Here is a 22,940-nt window from a genome sequence, read left to right as displayed (position 1 = left end):
TGTTGACTGAATTACTATGGATTTTAAACACTGTCCCTCAAGATTAGTTTGAGGGATAATTAATAAGCCTAAATTGGTTTAGAAGTCTAATTAGTTTATGCATTAGCTTTATTTGATGTCATGAAATCTGACTAGATTGTTTCTTTTGAACAATTTAATAATATTGTATGTTGGCTTTGTATTCTGTTAATTTTTTAATGTCTGTCAACTTACCTGAACCTTTTAATAACCCCTTTACACAGGACACAGGCTTAGAACAGTTGTGTGTATTTAAATTAAAAATATAATTGAAACTCTTCCATTCATCTACTCAGTTAATCTTCAGTTATTTAAACAGTAATTGAATACCATCTTTTATATATAATGTTTTTTGATTGAAAAATGTCTACCTACTTGTTTTCCCCAAAGTCCTCAATTTAAGTATTTTATTTTCTTTGAGTTTCATTTTTGTTTTTGGAAATAACTGGTTCATAATCACAATTCTCAAATCCAGAACTATCAGGAAACTGAAATTTTTAACCTAAATTTTGCAGCGGACTCATTTGATTGCAAAATTTGTTCTGAACTGATGTGAGGCTGTTATTTGTCCTACTTAGTGTGAATATTCATAGCCATTGTGGAGATTTTAATGTGATTTTTATGGGGTGCTAAGCTCTTTTGGGAAAATTGAGATATAAGGTTATGTGTCTCATTATCTTTCCAAACTATGAGAGACTGAATTCTGAATCACAATCTGGCCCTAAGGTTTTCAGATGAGAGATTGTTTTTGTGTACAAATGTTTATTTGCATAATTTGTCCCCCTGATATTTTGCTGCTAAAATGGAAATTTAGAAGATCTACCATGGTGGCAGCCTTTCAACAGGAGTGAGAGAGATGAGGAAAGGAAATTATGGGTAAATTTCCCTCAATCAAAAGCAGTGAATCCAAAGATCCCCCGCCCTACCCCATCCCAAATTTAAATGGTTGGCAGCTGCATTGGTAGGAGCTTCTGAAGACATGTGAAGCATAGCTGAAGAGGTCTATGGAATAATTAAGTGCTCTTCCTTTTGCTCTAGGCAAACAGGCTCATTCCCTTTAGGAACATAGGATCACTCACTGCTGCTCTTGAGCATTTAGCAGGATTCTTAGTGCTATTTACATTCTGACAGCTGACCAGAAAGGCAGTTATGTAAAATGAATTTTAAAATAAAAAAAGCTTTCTTCCCAAAACTTGAATGTAAGATAGATACAGTGGGCTTTAAATAAATACAGGTAAATATAATCAAATACACAATACAATGGCTGATTCGTTAGTGTTTTTTAAGCTCTTGACGGTTTTAGGCCCAGTTGTACCACTTTTTTTTTTTTTTTTTTTTTTAATGATAACATCGAAAGTCTAAATTTAGTTCAAAAACAGGCTGGCCATGATGGCTTATGCCTGTAATCCCAGCACTTTGGGAGGCTGAGGCGGGTGGATCACATAAGGTCAGGTGTTCAAGAACAGCCTGGCCAACATGGCAAAACCCCATCTCTACTTAAAAAAAAAATACAAAAATACAAAAATTATCTGGGTGTGGTGGTCACACCTGTAATCCCAGCTACTTGGAAGGCTGAGGCATGAGAATCACTTGAACCCAGGAGGCGCAGGCTGCAGTGAGCCAAGATGGCACCACTGCACTCCAGCCTAGGTGACAGAGCGAGACTGTCTCAAATAATAAATTTAGTTTAAAAACATAGAGAAACTGTAAGTGCTTGGTAGCTTGGACTTGAAACTACTCTTGTTTAAGCTTGAATTTACTTTGGTTTTGCATTTGTACAGTTAAAACTTAAAGACAAACGTATTGTCTTAGAGTTTTTTTTTTTAGTTGATAATTTCTTTCTAAATGTATCTCCTATTTTTCAGGCAGATACAGCATTTTACAGCATACTTCCTTGATTTGTTGATCTATAGATAAAGTGTGTGTTCTGCTTGTACATTTGGCCCTTTGTATCTATGGATTCTGCATCTGCAGAATGAACCAACTGTGGATCGAAAATATTCAGGACAAAAATATGGATGGTTGCATCTGTAGTGAACATGTGCAGACTTTTTCTTGTCATGATTCCCTAAATAACATAGTATAATAATTATCTACATAGCAAGTTTTGGTCAAAGGAGAAAATCCTTGTCACATGATATTATTCTTCCCAAAAATTAGTTAACCATGTATAGACATACTGCTAACATCAAAGACTGAATGTCGTGGTGTAATCCAATAATCAAATACATCTATGGTAGTAAAACCTAAGGTAATTAAAATACTTTTATTTTAAATTTCATTTGGATTAATGCGGGACTCCAAATATCAAGAGACTGTGTTCAGTATTCCAGTCCAGAAACATTAGAAGTGAAGAGTTGCTGTCTCCTAAAAATTCACAGCACATGGAAATAATCACAGGACAGTGACAGGTGTCTCAGGCAGAAGTCTTTGACTCTGCCTGTAGAGACTGGGAAAGGTTTTCTGGAAGAGGTGCCAGTTTAGCTGAGGGAAGGAGATGAACCAAGAGGCCTTCATTCGTCAGCAAATTATGTACAAGTTGTTCAATCTAACTAGAAGAGGTTGCGGTGCTGTAATGAGATACGAAGCTAGAAGAATTCACAGGGGGCCACATTAAAAAGGCCTTGAATGCCAAGAGAAGGAATTTTGTTTCTCTTATCCTATAGATGAACATTTGCCAAGCCTACTTCTGATGAAGTAAGTTTAGAGAGACACTATGTGATATCATATGACTCCTAGAAGCTCATTTTTTAAAAGCAGTTTAACCTTTTGTGATTGAAAGTTTTCTAGACTTGTTTCATCATAGAACTAATTTTTATTTGAATACCAATTAACACCATAGAGTTATTTTTAGAAATTTAAGGATTTTGAGCAAGGGAATGGTGAGATTTGCATTTAAAATCCCATGGAGTTTAAGTATGTTAAATATATGGGACATTGGCCAGACATGGTGGCTCACACCTGTAATCCCAGCACTTTGGGAGGCCGAGGCGGGTGGATCTCTTGAGGTCAGGAGTTCGAGACCAGCCTTGCCAACATGGTAAAACCCTGTCTCTACTAAAAATACAAAATAGTGGGTGTGGTGATGTGTGCCTGTAATCTCAGCTACTCCAGAGGCTGAGGCAGGAAAATGGTGTGAACCCAGAAGGCAGATCTTGCAGTGAGCCAAGATTGCACTACTGCACTCCAGCCTGGGCAACAGAGCGAGACTCTGTCTCAAAAAAAAAAAAAAAAAAAGTGGGACACTAAAAGTAAAATATGCACATTGGGAGCTGCAGACTAAGATTCTAAAATAAGATTATTTCTTCATTGAGTATTTTGAGAAAGATTTCATCTGAACTTCGTGTTTATCAAAACAATGTATGCGTAGCATTTAAAAGGTCAAGTAGTTCTATAAGACCTAATACCAAGTCCCCTGCCACATACCAAATTTTTGGCTCCCAAAGGAAACTATTTTAGCTGCTGCTTTTCCTTAGTTATGTACCTTTATATCTCTAAATCACATGATTCTGGTGCTTTTTGATTTTTTTAATATAAGGCTTTAACCACTGACTTTCATTAATGAAGATGAGGACTTAGTGCTTTCATAAGCATATAGACCACATTCAACCCATATACCTTCATGCTCACTACCTATCCCATCTGCCAGCAGTTATATCATAATTTAGATTCAATCAATATTCAGTCCTTACTGTGACTGTAAATGCTGTTTCAACCTGATCTATGTGGTCTACTGTAATTACTTTTCCTTCCTTACACAACTTTTTATGTTCCCTATAATTTGTTGTCTTTTACTTGCTTGCTTTTAATTTTTATTTGGTTTGTTTGAATTTTTTTGGCTTAGTTTTTTTATGTACTTAACTAATTCATCCCCGAATTCTCTGTTCCATACATCAGAGACCTTCAGCACTCTTACCAGTTTTAGTTTCTAACAGATACGTCTCACAGGATCTTTCAGTGTGCTTTAATCTGCACTCGCTGTTTGCTAGCCTTGCTGCACAGCTCTCTTCTTGGTCTCCATACGTGAGGATTTTCTTTATCTCTCCTTTGTGTTGGATCTTGTACTTCATGAATTCGGTGGCATCATCTTTGGTTTACTCCCTTATCTGGTGGAGTCTTCTCCTCCAGCTGCTTCCTGAGAAAGGGTTTGTCTTAGTCCATTTTGTATTGTGATAACAGAATATCTAAGACTTAATAATTCATGAACAATAAAAGTTTATTTGACTTGAGGTTCTGGAAGTGAGTAAATCCAAGAGCCAGGGTGCCAGCATCTGGTGGGGGCCTTCATGCTGTGTCATGGGAGAAGGGCAGGAGAACACCGCAAGTGAGCACAAAAGCAAGAGGGGGTCAAACTCACCTTTATAACGATGTCACTCTTGATAATGAAACCACTCCCAAAATAATGACATTAATCCATACATGAGGGCAGAGCCTTCATCATGATATCACCTCTGAGTTTCCATGTCTGCACTTGGTTGATTGGAGATTATGTTTCCAGCACATGAATTTGGGGAATGCTTTCAGCTGATGGCAAGGTTCATGAGGTTAAGCTTTTTGATAATTTTTCAGTGAATCCTACTCCCTTCTAATTACTGCCTTATCTCTCTGCAAAGATAAACCAGTATCCTGAAGATTATTCCTTTTGCCTGTTTTTGAACTTTGTACAGAAGAATCATACATCATGTGTTGAGTTCATCTTCTTTATTCAGCATTATGTTTGTGAGGTCATTTATGTTAATATAGTTGTAGTTCACTCATTTTATTAATCCACAATTTATTAATTACCCCATTCTCCTGTTGATGACATTGTTATTAGTTTGAAGCTTCTAAATGTGTCTTCAGTAGACTTTCAAGACATCTTCCTTTTTTTATTCCTACCTTCACCCCTACTTCCAGTGCCACGTAAATCTGCCAAGTCCGGAGCTGACAGGAGGGTTCTGTTGTTGGGGGGAAAGGGGGCTACTTCTACTTTCTCTACCCTTGGATTAGGATTCAGCTTTCTTGTGTCTGCTGAGTTACTTACCATTTGGCTATCTGCTTTCTAGCCTCTAAGGTTTTATGGGTTTTTTTTTTTTTTTTTGGTAGAATCTCCTTTTCCTCTAACTTTGTCTTCATAGAGATTGTTTGCTTTTTATTAAAAGAGTTTTTTTTTTTTTTGCTTTTTGTCTGGCTTTTGGAAGGAACTTAGGTAATGTCTTCATTCATTCCTCCATTTTTAACCCAACTTGAACCTTATTTTTAATACATCATTCTTTGTTTGATTTCTGCTAAACCAGAATGTCTTTCCTAGTAATATCTTAGAATAACTCTGTTACCTTCTTTTAGTGTAAATTTAAGAAATATTTATTAGGTATAATGGTAAACTTTTTGTTTATTAAATGTGTATTTTTTGACTATTCAAAAGTTATACTTAAAACATTTAGTCTAATTCACAAAATTTTTTTTAATAGGGTATTGCTGGAACTGATGTAGCTAAAGAAGCATCCGATATTATTCTCACAGATGACAACTTTACAAGCATTGTTAAAGCAGTTATGTGGGGACGAAACGTCTATGACAGCATCTCAAAATTCCTTCAGTTCCAACTTACTGTTAATGTAGTAGCAGTGATTGTTGCTTTTACGGGCGCCTGCATTACTCAAGTAGGTGATGACTTGTCTATCAAAACTTGTTTACTTTAAATTAAAAAAGTATATTAAATGCCTTTTAAAAAATACTTAATATTTAAGCTGAAGCTTAATATTTTAGGTTAGTTGATATAAAAATATAATCCTGTTCTGTTTCTCAAGTTTTTAAACCCTAAAGGCTTCCTGAGAATTGCTGAGCCCCTGAGTAGTTGTGAATGTCTATTAGGAAACATATCTTTTCTAGGACTCACCGCTTAAGGCTGTGCAGATGCTGTGGGTAAACCTCATAATGGATACACTCGCTTCCCTGGCTCTGGCAACGGAACCACCCACTGAATCTCTCTTGCTTCGGAAACCTTATGGTAGAAATAAGCCTCTCATCTCACGTACAATGATGAAGAATATTTTGGGTCATGCATTCTATCAACTTGTAGTAGTCTTTACACTCTTATTTGCTGGTAAGAATTCAGTGTCTAATAAAGCTTCAGTTAATTGTTTCTCTTCCAAGCTAATCATCCAAGATGTTATAATGTTATAAATTTTCAAGAGCCTAAATTCTATTCCTGACTTCCCATTTATCTTTAATTTCTTCTTAATCAGTGAGTGCTTAGTAAATTTGGGGAGACAGTAAGCTAGATAGTAGGGGAGAATAAAGAGTCCTGATGTCTTATCCTGGCTCTCCACTAATTCAGATATGTGATCCTGAGATTATCACCATAGTTTTGGGAGCTTCTGTTTCCTTGTCTATAAACAAGAGAGTTGTACTAGATAATCCCAGGTTTCTTCCAGCTCCTTCCATGCTGCCATTTCAGATCAAATAAAAGGTCTAGCTAAGTTTTAATTTGTATACCTCCTTGAAATCTTATTTGGTATGATAATTACAAAATAGTCATTTTTCATTCTTTCAGGAGAAAAGTTTTTTGACATTGATAGTGGAAGAAATGCTCCTTTGCATGCTCCTCCTTCAGAACATTATACTATTGTTTTTAATACCTTTGTGCTGATGCAACTTTTCAACGAAATAAATGCCCGGAAAATTCATGGTGAAAGAAATGTATTTGAAGGAATCTTTAACAATGCCATCTTCTGCACAATTGTTTTAGGCACTTTTGTGGTACAGGTGGGTAATTGGAAAAGATAGTTTCAGATTTGCCTGTTAAATGGGAGACATTAGGTAAACAGCTTGTTCTAGCAATCACTTGTGTGGAACATGTGTGGAACTACTGCCTTGGTGACATATATAGTATCATGGTGATTTAAGGTATATGTTAAAGAATATGGGAACTGAATCTCCTGTTCTCAGAAGTAAATGCCACAGCCAGCTAGACAAACGGTTTTATTTCTTCCAACTATAAAGTGAAAGATATTATTTCTTAGGAAACAAAGTCAGCCAATCACATTAATTGTTTCCCAGCATTTTAGTATTCTTTTTACATCCCACATTATACCAAAAAAAAGATCAGGTTTAAATTTAAAAAAAAATTAAGACCACTTGTACAAATACATATTGAACTGTTTTCATGCTCATTGTTTTCTTGATTTATAAAAGAAAATTACTTCAGTTTTATATCTCTACTAAAATCCAGACCTGATTGTCAAATCAGTTGTAATCTAATTGGGCTACTAACAAAGCAGTTGGAAATCTATCTGTACAAGTGCACAAATTAACTTAAAAAATAGTGAACCAAGAAGTAAAAATCACTTGAATTTGAATAAAGTAGAGCTAAAAAGAAAGGAATTGTAACTTTAAGGTTTTAAAATGTTAACTACCAAAATTATTTTTGATTTTAATATTTGGGAACTACTTAACTGCCATATCAAAGAGAGGCCTGTCAGACTCACAGGAGGGTGAATATTGTTAATTGATTCTTTTTAAAAAAAATTATTTATTATTTAATTAAGATGGGGTCTTGCTATGTTGCCTAGGCTGGTCTTGAACTCCTGGGCTCAAGCAATCCTCTCACCTCAGCCTCCGAAAGTGCTAGAATTACAGGTATGAGTCACCACACCCAACCCCAGTTAATTCTTAATATTTCCGTGCACACTATTTTAGGCCTTTTAGAATAACAAGCAAAACATAAGCACTGTATTATGAATTTTTTATATTCATCATCAGACCTCACTCTTTTCATAAAGGAGAGCAAATCTGAGATCACCTCACCTGAGTTAGCCCATATTTCATAGAACTTTCCAAGTTGCCTTTCTTCTCTTACAGTCTGTTTGTATTTATTTTAGTATGTCTAAATGTTAACTAGAAATAAACAGCTATGTGGAATTTTTTTAATATTGCGTATTTTTCCAGTAGCATACAGTCTTTTCTACAAAAGAGTACTATATTTTGAGAAAGGCATAAATTATTTGAAGAATTGTACTAAATACAGGGGAATGTAGTTGCTTGGGGTTATATTGGAAACAGTATAAGTTATTCTTCTTGGTCATAAGAATTTTACTTTTTAGTAAGCGTAATTTAAACATGAAATACGCATGCATTAAAAACATTGGGCAGAGATTTTACTTTATTTCAGTTGTCTTTTTTTTTTTTTTAAGAGGGAAAGTGGACTGGAGGGGAAAGAGGAAAGATCTATTTCAGTTGTCTTATTTTCAGTTGTGACTAATGTAATACAATTCGTCAGAATAGTGGTTGTTCACCTTGTTTTAGAGGACATAAATTTGATATTTTTTTAAGTATATGAATTTTAAAATTTAAGATTTAAGTAAATTTACTCTTGATTATTCCTCCAGATAATAATTGTGCAGTTTGGTGGAAAACCTTTCAGTTGTTCAGAACTTTCAATAGAACAGTGGCTATGGTCAATATTCCTAGGAATGGGAACATTACTCTGGGGCCAGGTAAAAATTTCATCAGTTTTTGTTTAAACCTAAAGTGATTTTTTTTTAATTTCTAGTGTATATTTTCTTTAACAGTTTCATTACTTGATTCTAAATCGTTAACGTGGTGAGTAAAGAGAGGGGATTCAAAGATAAGTTTTTTTAATGTCGTATTAGTTCCAGTATGTCACTTGTTCATTATGATTATGCCTGTACTATAAAATACTATCCTAACTTTTTATGTAGTTTTTTTAACTTGTTTTTTAGAAGAAGTTTTGTAGCGGTTGTTAAAAATGATGTATTTATAACTGCTTAGGATGCTAATATCTGTATCTTTTACTCTGTAACCTATTTTTACATTTTCAGAAAAAAATTTTTTACAAAAATGTAAAAAATACATGGCCGGGTGCGGTGGCTCACGCCTGTAATCCCAGCACTTTGGGAGGCCAAGGCGGGCGGATCACCTGAGGTAAGGAGTTCGAGACCAGCCTGGCCAACATGGTGAAACCCCGTCTCTACTAAAAGTACAAAAATTAGCTGGGCATGGTGGCAGACACCTATAATTCCAGCTACTTGGGAGGCTGAGGCAGGAGAATCGCTTGAACTCAGGAGGCGGAGGTTGCAGTGATCCAAAATCGTGCCATTGCACTCCAGCCTGGGAGAGAAGAGCGAGACTTCATCTCAAAAAAAAAAAAAAAAAATTACAATGTCATTTTGTTCTGTAATTTAATCCAGCATGCAGCATAGGAAAAACTGACCTTAGAGAATGTTTTTATAAAAGTAATGTTACCTGGAAAAAGGGGTCACAAAATGATGTTTTAGATTTGAATTGAATAGCTTTAACAGTGTATATATAAAATAAAGTGCCTGAAATAAGAGATGTACCTCATATTTACTATAGGCAGCTTACTTGCAAATGCATGTCATTTTTTAAATGTGACATGATTTATGCATTCTTCATTTTAAGCCCATTACTATAAAACTAAGTTATAGAAAATCTATACTAACATTTTCGTAGATGAAGGTTAATATATATTATGGCATATAATTTGCATGAGCTAATTTATTGTCATTCTGCAAATCAGTGAAACCAGACTTTCAGGTTTTCCTTAAATTTAGCCCAATCTTTACATCTTTCTATCTCTTCTTTTTCTTAACTATGTTTCTAGATTCTGAGGTTTCTTTTCTTATCTATTTTGAGTACCTCATTAATAGAGATCATCCTTTAAGTAAGACCCATACTAAGTGTCCCATGGTAGAACAAGCACTGTCTTTGGTGGTCAGGAGACCTAGCTTCCTAGTCACTCCATGAACAAGTCACTTTTTGTGCCTTGAAGCCTATTTCACCTTGGTGAAATGAGGTGGGTGTACTAGAAGTTCTTCAAGCAGAATTCTGTAGCTGACTACATGCTTGTTTCTCCCTGATAAACCCAACTGCTGCCTTAGAGAATGGATGTTAACACATAAGCTAATATATGTGTATTGGTGTTTCTTGTATCCTTTGTGTTTTCTAGGGCATCTGTTTTTGTTTGGCGTCATCAATCAGTACTAATCTAATTTTAAACTGTTGCATTTTAAAAAAAATACTTAATCAACAAAACTATTTTCAGTGTAACCTTAATGATTTTTTTAAAAATTTTATACATTTTTTCTCATTGAACTCTGACAGCATTAATGAAATGTAAGCATGTTTTGCATCTAGTAAGACCACCTGCCATTTTCATTGTATTCGAAATAAATAGGACTTTTTAAGTAAATACATATATCAGAGCATGGTTTTACAATGTACTGTCTTGAATGTCCTGATGAAAATATGAAAAATGTAATCAGGTTAATTTCCATTTAGGAAAACTTTTTATCCTTCAAACTCAAATCCTTTGTTTAGCTAAGAGAAGAATGTATTTTGCTCTGGGAGAGAGACTAATCAACAGGATCCCATTACTTCATTGGTAAAGATAGTCGGATACTGTCACCACTTTTAATACCTTTAGTATTACAGTTGATCAGCTTACCTTTACTTGATATGATTTATTTCTAAGTTCATTCCCCTGTGTTGTAGCTTATTTCAACAATTCCAACTAGCCGTTTAAAATTCCTCAAAGAAGCTGGTCATGGAACACAAAAGGAAGAAATACCTGAGGAGGAACTAGCAGAGGACGTTGAAGAGATTGATCACGCTGAAAGGGAGTTGCGGCGTGGCCAAATCTTGTGGTTTAGAGGTCTGAACAGAATCCAAACACAGGTATGGGCCTGGTAGAGAGGTAGGAGAGATGATGGGAGCCAGGGCTTTTTTGACCTGGGGAGGAGGTTCGAGTGTGCTCCTTAAACTTCCTCTCTAGCCTTCCCAACCCACAAATTGTATTCTCTTGAAAAGTAATACTGATGCCTGGAATGAGTGAGACTTTTAACTGATTATGAAAGAATGTGTCTATATGCCCCTAAGCTCCTTTTTTCCTAGCTCCCCCACCCCCCACTTCATCTCAAAATGCTATTCTTGCCTATATGCTGTGTAAAAAGTGCCTTTTTCTTTTTATATGTTGATAGATGGAATGGTCCTTTCTCTTGTTCTCTCTCTCTCTTGCTGAGCAAGCTGTCACAATCTCTGATTCCTTGCAGATGGATGTAGTGAATGCTTTCCAGAGTGGAAGTTCCATTCAGGGGGCTCTAAGGCGGCAACCCTCCATCGCCAGCCAGCATCATGATGTAACAAATATTTCTACCCCTACACATGTAGTGTTTTCCTCTTCTACTGCTTCTACTACTGTGGGGTGTGAGTGTGTGTTCCTAAGTGCATGAAATTAACATTTCCTACTTCACACACCTAACGTTTCTCATTTTCTCCTTAATGTTTGAATTCATTGTTCAGGCTTTTTCATAAAGCTTTCTTTTCGTAAAGTGGATTGAGACCTCAAAGTGTTGTCGTTGTTGTTTTATTTCTTAGAGGGCTAGATAACAGGTGGAACAATTGCAACCAAAGATTAGATGCAATCTGTGAGCTTGTCTCTGTGCTAACTCTGATAGTTAATATGGGGAATAAAACTGTAGCTTAGAACTTGTGAAACTACTATAAATTTTTGAGTATATGCCTTTAAACATGTTTATATATTGCATGTTTCCTAAAAGCATGTGATTTGAAACTCATCTAACAGAACCAGGAAATTACATTTTCAAAGCTAAGAATAAACTTAGCATTTTGACTTTTGTCTGATTTGGAAAGTAATTTAGTAGCCTGAAGACAAGTGTTCAGTATGTATAGCCAGTTTTTTGCCTTCTTAACCTGAACTTTGCCTTGCTTTGAATTTTTTTTTTTTTTTGCTTGTGGGGTGGTTTCAGGGGAAATCACTGTGTAAATTTAAAAAGTTTCTGTGGTATTTATGGTTTGGGGTGGTTTTTTTTCCATTTGTATAGTCAATTTAGTTAAAAATTGCATCATAGATAAGAAATGTTCTGTTAAGTTTCAGTAGAAGTAGGAAAAGTATACTATTGATTAATTGTTGAACCAATAAATGTTGTAATTTTCAATAATTGACTAAAATAACGTTTTCTTTCAGGTTTTTAGTAAATAGCAAACTTTCTAAAAGCCTTACAAGCTATAAATCTTACTGAGAATTCATGGTGCATTCTCAATATATTGGAGGCATTAAAGATGTAAACCCAACCTCACCCCCAAAATTTACGGAGATACCTAAGGTTAGCCTTGAAGTAGACAGAGGCCTATCTTTTCCATTTGGTCTCCAGCCAGCAAAGGACTAGAGGAACCTTGAGAAGCTGCAGAGAGGATGAATTAAGGGAGAAAACAGTGCAGACTTTCCACTTAATGCCTGTTTGTTCCCTATTTACTTAAGTATATTTTCATTTGATATTTTTAAAAATAGTGAAACAGGCACAGTAAGAACTACCCCTGTTTTACAGGTGTGAAAACTGCCTTAGAGTTTAAATAACTTGTCTACGGCTAATAAGCAGAGGCCGCATGATGTAAAGCAAAGTGTTCCAAGTGACTCTCTAACATTAAGATATTAAATTTACATACAGGGACAGCTAGAACTCTTCCTTTTAAAAACTACCTACCTGAATAAAATGGTAACCATAAATTGCCTGGCCTTATGCCTGATAAAAATGCCTCTTCCTCCCTGTATCTATGGATTTCAAACTATGCCTCTCTCTCTAGAGCTCCTTACCACCTAGCCCTAGATGGTAAATGTTCCACAAGCCTTTATGGAAGGCCTACCATATGTCAGAACTATGCTGGAACCTCCAGAACCTGCAGCCTAGTAAAGGACAAAAACAAATCATTGGAAATTTCTACATGGCAGTAAAACACAAACTGTCTTAACAGGGTCCTTAGGCTAAACCCTGGAAAGTCAAGAAAAATTGCCTGAAGGAGGTGACTGCCAAGATGACCCTTGACAGAATTCACCAAATGAGGCCTCAGTGATTATAATCCGGTACTAAAAGAGGAATAAACTAAGGGATTAATAATAGTCTGGTACTGAAAGAGTAATAAACTAAGGGAAGCTGAAATGGAAAGTAAGCATCTGTTTATACCCCACAAGAAGGAGCCAAACTAAGACTTTATCCTGATAGACCCCCTTCCCTCAAAATTTTAAATCTGAAAAATTCAAACCGACAGACAAGTTGAAAAATTAATACATGAAAATCTTTCACCTGGATTTACCACTCAATACTTTATGACACTACTTTATCTGCATATTAATATAACTTTTTTTCTGAGCCGTTTGAAAATGGCAGATACCACAGTGTTTTATCCCTAAATACTTCAGCATGTACCTAAGGATTCCCATATATAATCATACTTTATTGTCCAAGAAATTTAACATTGATACCATATTAACTAACAGACAGTTAGTATTCAGATTTCTCTAGTTGTCCCCAAAATTTCCTTTGTAGCTTTTTTAATCCAAGAAATAATTATTGACAGTATGTGTGTTATGAGTCTAGTCTCCAACCTATATTCATTCCCTGCCTTTATTTTTTATGACATTGACTTATGAAAAATCCAGGTGAATTGTCTTATGAAGAGTTCTGCATTCCAGATTTGTCTGATTGATTCCTACTGATTAGATTAGCTTCATATTAAACTTTTTCGACAAGTTTATCTCATGGGTAATGTGTATCCCATTCGTTTTTATTTACCAATATTTTAAGTAATTGTTTTTTTCATTTGGAGGGATATCAGACGGCTTTAGGTATACTATACTTATTATATTTCTCAGTCTGATTGTGTTCCAAGCTTTATATTAAATATCGAAGCAATCATAAACTGTTTTAAGACAGGCAGGCAGACACATATATGCACACACCTCTGCACATCCACCCCAGGCTCTTTTTTTCTGATGCACAGTTACATATGAAACCTCTGAGTTTCTGGGCCCATGTGGCTAGGGTAGCTGATACTTCAGGGAAGTAAAGGGGCACTTAAGAGAGTGGCAAAGGAAGGTTTGTAGTTGTTGCTTTATCAAGGTTTGAGATGTTTACTTTATGCTATGTCCTATGTTCTTGGAGTTATCCAAGGACTAAATCATATCTCGTTAATACAGTTGTCATTATACACCAAGAGTTGCAGTAATTATGTTGCTGTTACCATAAACATCTTTCAACCTTGCTGGTGGAGCATTGTCTTAGGTGGTACAGAACATCAGCCAAAATATAGAATTATGTTAATATATTTAATGAAAGATTTCATTTTATCACTGTGTTTCTGCCCTAATATGGAATAGTTTTAGAACTACCTATGGGTATCAAATTTCTTTAACCCTTATTGGGTGACCTTGCTTAGCTAAAATAGAAGAAATAATCCATTTCGACTTTGTCAAATGCTAGACTCAAACATCTCTGAAGAGACCTTTTTCCCTTCATTTATTAGTCAGATCTTCACTCTTGACAGGTCTCTAGAGAAAACATTCTGTAGTTTTTTTTTGTTTATAAAGTATATCATTCTAACACCCGTTTTTGCCATTAGTAGATTTTTTTTTCCTGAATAAATAAATACACATTTCTGGAAGTGAGAAATTGAGAGAAAATTTGGTTTTCTAGGTGAAGGATCAGCAAACCACAGCTTATGGGCCAAATCTAGCCTGTTGCCTATTTTTGGAAATAAGTTGTTATTGGAATGGAGCATTGCCCATTCATTTGAGTATTACCTGTGGCAGATTTTTCGCTATAAGGGCAGAGTTGTATAATTATGACAGACTGTATGACTCACAAAACCTAAAATATTTTACTGTCTGGCACTTCACAGAAAAAGTTTACCAACCCCTGTTCCAGATAGATAAGAACATTACACCGGTGGGTCTCCTTTTGAGAAAATTTAATATGCAAGTACCCAACTTTGGAAAACAATCTAGAATTTTGTTTCTAGTTGCAAAGTATCTTTTACTGTACCATTGCAATTCTTTAAGTTAGTGCACATAGAAAAGTAGTAATGAAAACAAATTTCAGAAGTGGGCAATTTGTTGTAGAAGGTAAGATTTATTGGCTTGTGATTAGTATTTTAGAGCTCTCTCTTCTGTACAACGTTTTGGGCAGTAAACAATGTTATTTTCTGCTATCAAAAGTTAGGATGGTATTTAGAAAAATTGGTTTTGTAGGTACATGATCTTGTTTGGATTTGTTACATTTCATATATTATTTACCTTGATAATCATTTTCAGTTTTTTAAAATTCATGATTATGATAATCACTTCAGTTTTTTTGTTTACCATATATGCTTCATGCAGTATTTTTGTTTTTTTTCTCTGTTGAATAATTTACTTTTACAGAATATTTTTGACATAGGAATTGAATTTTTCAGTAGGACTGAATTTTTCTTAATTCTGATAATTTCGAGGGGTATAAGTATGCTCCACAGAGTAGGTTTAAATAGATAATAAATAGGAATTGAATTTTAAAACTGGATAAAATAAATAGGCTTGGATTTTCAAAAGCCTGTAATTAAGTTTTCTTATATTTCTACTTAAATCGAATTATTATTAATATTGTTTCCTTCCTACCTAAAGTATTGTGCACAAAATTATTATTTTCCTCACAGTTACTGTACTGTGAGAATTTTACATACAGAAAGTAATAAAGATCAGAGCAGGTGTAAGCCAGCTCAGTGTCATGCCTTAGATCAAGAGTGCTTTCTTATGTTCTTTATAAGTAGAAAGTAAAACAAATCTGATTCAATGATTCCTGGTTAATCTGAGCTTTGTTGTATGTATCTCGAGAACTGTTCTTTGAAAATTGAATTGCTTTCGAGCATTGCTGAGCTGGCCTAGTAACGTGCTAAAACTAACCAGTCGTGGCTTAAATAGATGTGTCAGACAAAGGAAGCATTAACCTTAATCTTATGGAATGTTTTATTCAAGTGAAGTTAGTGATAAAGTAAATGTTCGTATGTTTTTGTCTTCTCTTGACTTCCAAGGAACCTGGAATTGGGAGCCCAGAAACCTAGGTTTTAAGACTCTTTAGCACTAATTAAGAGTTCCTTAACAAGTCAGCCACCCATCCTCTCTGTTGCTCAGTTTTATTATTTATGAAGTGGTTAGAAAGAAAAAATCTCTAATATTGTGCAACAAATTCTTTTTTTTTTTTTTTTTTTTTTTTGAGACGGAGTCTTGCTCTGTTGCCCAGGCTGGAGTGCAGTGGCGCAATCTCCGCTCACTGCAAGCTCCATCTCCCAGGTTCACGCCATTCTCCTGCCTTAGCCTCCCGAGTAGCTGGGACTACAGGTGCCCACCACCACGCTGGGCTAATTTTTTTGTATTTTTAGTAGAGACGGGGTTTCACCGTGTTAGCCAGGGCAATCTCGATCTCCTGACCTCGTGATCCGCCCGCCTCGGCCTCCCAAAGTGCTGGGATTACAGGCTTGAGCCACTGCGCCCGGCCAACAAATTCTTTCAGATAGGAAAAATCTTCGCAGAATTGAAGTTTTGCTAAGAAGGGATTTAATCTGACTTTGCCTGCTACCGGTGTATGTGTGTAATTGTGTGCACATATACTTGTTGCCCTCACCTTTACACTCTGCCCCTCTTAGAGCTTCACTAACTCTCAAATCTCTAACTTCTGAGCTCTAGATATTTTCCAAATTTAACATGTTTAAAAAAGTAGATTTATTTCCCCCTGATTCTTCACTGCTCACTTTTATACCCAGACTGATTACAAAGAAAAACAGAGGGAAAACACACACATACACAGAAAGCTTAACTGTTGTTCTATCTTCAGTAGCAGCAGCACCAGCAACCTTGTCAAATAAGCAACATCTTCAGGGTTATCTTGAACAGTTCTCATCACCCGTCAAGTTTGCTGGCTGATCCTCTAATTTGTATTCTCCTCTGTGCCTACGGGCTGTTGATACCAACAAATTTTTTTTAGGAAGTTATCTTTTTGCATTTTAAGCTTTACGGTTTGTTATTAGGACATTCAGGATACTTGCTGAATGTTCACATGTATAAAATGTGAATTTTAAGACTTCACAATAAAACACTGAATTACTATAACGTTACATTTAGCAAACATTGTTTACATTCCATATGTAGAACACTACATCTTAGTAAAGGGGAAGGGGGGGAACAAGAGCAATAAAAGAAGTTGAAAAATATTTACTGCTATTCATCAGTCAAATTAAGGAACTAAAGTACAAGCAATCAAATAGAATAGAATTATAAAAGATGGTAAAGATGCAAGATATCATAGAATAGATGCTTGTTGCTCCAAGTGTGGATCATGGACCAGCAGCTTTAGCATCACCTTGGAGGCTGTTAGAAATGCAGGACTTCAGGCCCCTGCTGAATCAGAATCTGCATTTTAACAAGATCCCCAACTAATTTATATGCACATTAAAGTTCGAGAAGCCCTGGCCTCAATACTTGTGACCTAACACTGTTTTAAGTTTGTAGTGTGCTAACGAATTTAATCTCCCACAACAACCCCGTAAGGCAAGTACCATTGCTGTTTCCCATTTTATAGTTGAAGAAACCTGTTTGACCGAGGTTCCTCAGGAGTAAGTGGCAGAGCTGGAACTTACACCGACATTTTGCTTTTGTATTTCTCAGCTGACAGTGCTGTACTCTCTATATAAAGGGATAAGTGAATATGGACTAAAGCAGCTTACAAATAGGGCTTGGTAAATAAGGAAAGACAACTTGAAGGTGAGATGTGGGTGCATGGCCCTAAACTCTACATTACATTTTTTAAATGCATTCACATGTTCATTTGAAGAAATGTATTAATTTATTGATTATTGCTGTCTTATGAGATGAATTTGGTGACCACATCTTTTTTCTAGAATGTCAAAAGTGTTGTTTACTTCTCTTAACAATGAGTAAATGATGTCTTTATTACTAAACAGGATTTATTAGAATCAAAGCAAAAGCAAACACTGTATTTGAATTGATAGATAGTAAATGCTCAACTAGTTGGATTTTGTCTTTTTTTCTAAATCTGAATGACGCTTGAGTTAATAGCACTTAATGTCAGTGTGTGCACTGATGTTTTTAAGTTTGATTGGCCATTAATCTTTTTCATTTATACAGCAGACTGACAAGGAAGGTGAATTGTTGAGCTATCTGTTTAGGGGTGAAAATACTAGAAAACTTTTAACACTTTGTCTTCTTGGGAAATTTTTCACAGAAGAATCCCAGAGGATTTGTTTTTGTTTTTGATGTATTCTTTCCAGATAACTGTAGTAATTGATTTAAGTTTTAATCTGTTACAGAGAAAAACACTAACACTTTATAGACAAATGATAGACAAATGGCATATACTCAAATATTTATAGCTGTTTAATGGCATTTTATAGACATTATTTGGGTTTTGTTCTTATTTTTGTTTTTAATTAAGGGAGTAGTGGGGTAGATGTGAGTTCATTGTGGCATTCAGCTTATATTTGCTTGGCTTTTTCATGGTCGGTGACACCCTAATTCCTAGCATGATAAATAGTAACCCTTTGTGCTTGATTTTGTTTAACTTATTTGAGTTGTTTTCAAAATACATTCTTTTTAATTTAAAAAATCAGCTAAGCTTGTGTATGGTTAAGTTTTTGTTTTGTTTTGTGTTTGATTTGTTCTTTTAGGGAAAAAATCCTATAAAATGGCTATTAAATCTTTAGCCAATGACAATGAGATTTTCTTAATATTACTTTGAATTCTTTACCTCTTAATTCTTAGAGTATGTGGTTTTGTTGTTCTGTAGTGTCTTACTAAAATATTCATTTTTTTACAGTGTATTGCAAGTTCCACTGCATTACATGCAAATATGATTCACTCATACCTAGCTGTTTGTGGATTCAGACTCATAAATGAACCATTTTTAAGTTGTTAATAGTGTACTGACATATTTCTCTGTTTTCTGATATTTACAGATTCGAGTGGTGAATGCATTTCGTAGTTCTTTATATGAAGGGTTAGAAAAACCGGAATCAAGAAGTTCGATTCACAACTTTATGACACATCCTGAGTTTAGGATAGAAGATTCAGAGCCTCATATCCCCCTTATTGATGACACTGATGCTGAAGATGATGCTCCTACAAAACGTAACTCCAGTCCTCCACCCTCTCCCAACAAAAATAACAATGCTGTTGACAGTGGAATTCACCTTACAATAGAAATGAACAAGTCTGCTACCTCTTCATCCCCAGGAAGCCCACTACATAGTTTGGAAACATCACTCTGATTGTAAGCTGAATGTTAACACACTAGCTGCATTGTAAAGAAACAAATTGAAACTGGGTCTTTTCACATATTGTGATGGACAAGCTAGTATTCTTGTCTTTGGACTTCAACAGAAGACACACTTGTACGAATGTAGATTTATTTTTTTAAAAAAAAAAAAGCAAAGCTTTCTGCCAGACTGAGGGTGCTTTTTGGGGGGTGGGAGAAATGAACTGACAGATAAACAGTAACTCAGCGTAAGTGACCCCGTGGATCATCAGTAGTACCCAAGCATGGTCCTGAACAGTGTATTAGCAGAGCTTTAGTTTATCTCAGTCCTGGATGGGAGAGAGGGAGGAGTAAAACTGGGCAAGACAAAGAGCCCTGGATCGTTGAATTGATAGTTTAATTTCTGCTGTTGGCTGTTAATAATTTGGATTATTTATGTTTATAAATGATACAGATCTGTTTACAAGGTTTGTAGATACTTTTTTTGTTCCTGTTCATAGATGGGAAGCTTCCTTATAACTGATGCAGAGAAAAATTAGTCCTTCAAATACTGCTGTATTTTCAGGAAAAAAAAAAGGGGTGTTTCTATTGAAACTGTACTAAATTTTTGCCTACAATTTACCTTGTTAAATATTGTAGATAAATTGCTAATACTAATAGCCAAATAGATAACACTAATGCTTTGTTTAAAAAAAAACAAAACAAAACAAAACAAAACAAAAAAACATGAGCAGTGGTGTTCTAATGAAGTTATGACATCTGTCCTAATTAGTTTCTTAAATACATTTACTACTTAATGGTTTTGAAGCAACTGTTTAATTTTTAAAATTTTTGAAAACTTGCTAATAACCTTTTGTTCAGAATTTAGTAGATTGTTTAATGCAGGACATCAACTACATAATGAAAGATGCTTGAAATGCTTTTGTTATTTCAGGCAAATCAAATTAAATCAGACTATCAAACTACAAGAGAACCTTAGTCCTTTTTGTTTTTGTCTAAACATGTTAGTTCAGTGATGTCTTGGTGAACTGTGAGTGAACTGTATTGATTTTTCTAATCTTTAGAGACCTTCACACAGCATGAGGGCTGTTGGCATTTTGAAAAAGGTTAATAAGTAGAAGCATACATGTTTTCCTTTTGTTTTTGAAACTTGTTTGTAAACATAAATAAATATGCCCTTTTATTAAATAAATTCATGGCAATGTTTTTTTAAAAGACATTTCAGCTTCTTTACTCAATTTTGCATATACAGTGCACCAGTCTGTTCTCTTTGACCACAATTGGAATACATTTCAAGATGGTAACAGCCCCATGAAGTACCGCTTTAATTCCTTGCTGGTAATCTAATAGAATCAGATTAAGGAAATTAACACAATTTTGCCATTTGACATACTCTTCATTGAATTTAGTTTGTCTAAAATAGTCTCACAGGTAAAAAACATAATAACAATGACCACCATTGTCTTTGATACATTTATTTTAATTCTTAAGTGGCCAAATAACAGATTAGGTAAAATGAGATTACATGAAATGGTTCTAAAATGATATATTTAGATGCAATAATTAACCATATGCTAGAATGCCCACTTCTAAGCCAATTGGATTCTTTAGCTCTCTTTTTCTTTCCTTTGTCTACCTTCTTCCCTTTTTTGCCTCTGTCCTTACCCTTTAGAAACTGGCATGTGTTAGGGCCCAGATTTCACCAGATACACAATCCTCAGGCTGACATAAAGTTTATGAGGACTGCTACTATAACTGAGAGTGCTGACCAAGCAAAGAAACATTTAGTTGATGGTGCTTGATATTTTTGGTGGGTGGGGGAAATCTTTTTCTCACCATCAAATCTTTGCAGTAATCCTCTGCAGGTCTTAGAAACACATTGGCTCTGTCAGCATTTGTTAATTGTACATTTATTCATCAGGTATTTATAGTGAATCATACTGTAAAAAAGAGGTAGCATGATATGCTGGAAAGCATATTAGACTAGGAGTCAAGACCTGGTTTCTAGTCTTGGTTTTGCCATTAATGTGCTGCATGATCTTGGGAAAATCATTTACCCTAAATAAGGGTGGTGGACTATCTTGAAGAACCCTTTCAACTCTAAAAATTGACCCTATCAACTGGAGAGCCTATAAGGCATAGGGAATAGAGAAAAGGGAAATGTTTTCAGTTTTCTTTTTTATTTTGGTTATGCTTAAATATGAATGTAATTACCAAAAGATTTAGAAGTGCATGTGCTTTGGAGGATTTGTATTGAGCTTTTACAGTATTCATTTTTCAACTCAAGGCAATGGCTTTCTACACCAACTCTAATCCATAAACGGGTCTTATGACATCCATGAAGTAGTAGCAAGACATGCTTAGTGTGTATTTCTCTCTTTGAGACACTGTAATTTCTACCAGAAATTTCCAGAGCATTATGTAAGTAGAAAAAAATGCAAGCAAGCTGTTAAAGATCTTGGATCCCATTATATAGTATGTATAGCTGAAATCTGTAATTCAATCACTTTTTCTCTTTTATCCTCTAACCAAAAAATTGTTTAATTTTGCATCCCAAATGTTTTTAATCTTTGTATATTTTTTAAAAATCCTTTTCTCCTCATCATTGCCTTTTTTGTGGTTGTAAATAGACTTACTTGCACTTTGAAGATGAGTTACTCCTTGTCATCTTACAAATATGTGATATGGTAATTTTCATAACATGTCAGTTTTGAACCAAGAATTGGTGATTTGTTTATAAGAAAAAAACTGGCTTCATTTCTGTGAAATTGCTCTTTGAAAATTTCTTTTTACACGTGTAAGCCAACTGAGATACCGTGATGGTGTTGATTTCTTTCAATGATGCTTACCATCTATTTTAGCCACTGAGCCTTTATTATTTGTCTATTTGTAAAGTTTATTTGTCTTAACTCATTTAATAAATATACTGTTTATCTGTTTCTGAATGGGGACTGAACTTTTTGGATATTGATATTGATTTGAAAATATTTTGGAATTTTTTCTACTTGAAATTTTAGAAATCTAATTGAAAATTCTATAATGTACTTGAAATGTTATGGTTGTGTTACAGTGAATCACTCTTCTAATAATATGCATGATCTTGCCTCTAAAATCAGAGTGGGTACATTGTCCCTACTCTCCTACCCACTGTCCTCAACCCTTATAGCACAATAGATCATTTCTGCAGTCTGTGGGAATGTAATCTGCTGGTTTTAGTACAGATTAGTTTTTCACATTAGCTGTAAGAGCTTATTTTTATTTCATTATCCATACTTGTCAATACCAGTTATCTGAACTCTATGGTAAAAATTAATAAAATTACCCTTAGTTGTTTTTTATAATAAGTTATTAATATAAACTAGCAACTTTGTTGAAATACTGAGTAAACTCTAAATGATGAATACCATATTTTTCAGTTAGTATAAATCATTAGTAAATTATTGAGTATACTTAAGTACCATATTTGTGACATGAAAGATATTTTCCATTTTGTCAAATTGGGTTTTATATATATATTATGTATTAGAATTGAATTTTGAATTAAGTTCTCTTTGTAAAAATTAGCTGAGAAAGAAAGGGGAGTTTAAGCCTTTGCATGTTGACATTGTTCCTTCCCCATGCCTTTAGGATCGTGTCTTATTGCAGCTGCCTTCTTTCTTTAACCTGTGCTACTCTAAGACTCTTATGCTCAAACCCCCATCAACTTTTATCTTTTTTAATTAGTCTGTTAACACTCATTTGTAGACCAAAATAAAAGATACTCTTAATAGCATAATTATACCACCTCACTAAAAATCTGAAAAAAAT

At 34.8% G+C, this 22,940-nt stretch overlaps 1 protein-coding gene and 1 long non-coding RNA gene across 6 annotated transcripts in view; one reads left to right on the top strand and one right to left on the bottom strand.

The window, feature by feature from the left end:
- ATP2B1 (ATPase plasma membrane Ca2+ transporting 1) overlaps positions 1 to 22,078 on the top strand; it is a 121,787-nt gene extending 99,709 nt beyond the window's left edge. For 2 of the 4 annotated variants that reach the window (XM_032170872.2, XM_058424858.1), the window contains exons 16-21: positions 5,469 to 5,660; positions 5,890 to 6,103; positions 6,554 to 6,765; positions 8,388 to 8,495; positions 10,534 to 10,716; positions 18,835 to 22,078. In XM_032170872.2, coding sequence (XP_032026763.1) covers positions 5,469 to 5,660; positions 5,890 to 6,103; positions 6,554 to 6,765; positions 8,388 to 8,495; positions 10,534 to 10,716; positions 18,835 to 19,146 — 1,221 coding nt within the window. In that variant the 3' untranslated portion in view covers positions 19,147 to 22,078. Of the gene's footprint in view, positions 1 to 5,468; positions 5,661 to 5,889; positions 6,104 to 6,553; positions 6,766 to 8,387; positions 8,496 to 10,533; positions 10,717 to 11,090; positions 11,243 to 18,834 lie in introns of all 4 variants that reach the window. The other 2 variants (XM_032170876.2, XM_058424859.1) reach the window with 2 other exon arrangements.
- Positions 16,600 to 22,940, bottom strand: part of LOC131380732 (uncharacterized) — a 67,763-nt gene continuing 61,422 nt past the window's right edge. The window contains exon 6 of one of the 2 annotated variants that reach the window (XR_009208863.1): positions 16,600 to 16,820. This is a non-coding gene — a long non-coding RNA (uncharacterized LOC131380732). The remainder of the gene's footprint in view (positions 16,821 to 22,940) is intronic. The other variant, XR_009208864.1, reaches the window with a different exon arrangement.

This window comes from Hylobates moloch, unplaced genomic scaffold (genome assembly GCF_009828535.3).
Source record: "Hylobates moloch isolate HMO894 unplaced genomic scaffold, HMol_V3 SCAFFOLD_12, whole genome shotgun sequence".
Classification (NCBI taxonomy): Eukaryota; Metazoa; Chordata; class Mammalia; order Primates; family Hylobatidae; genus Hylobates; species Hylobates moloch.
This window is presented reverse-complemented; position numbering and strand designations above follow the sequence as displayed.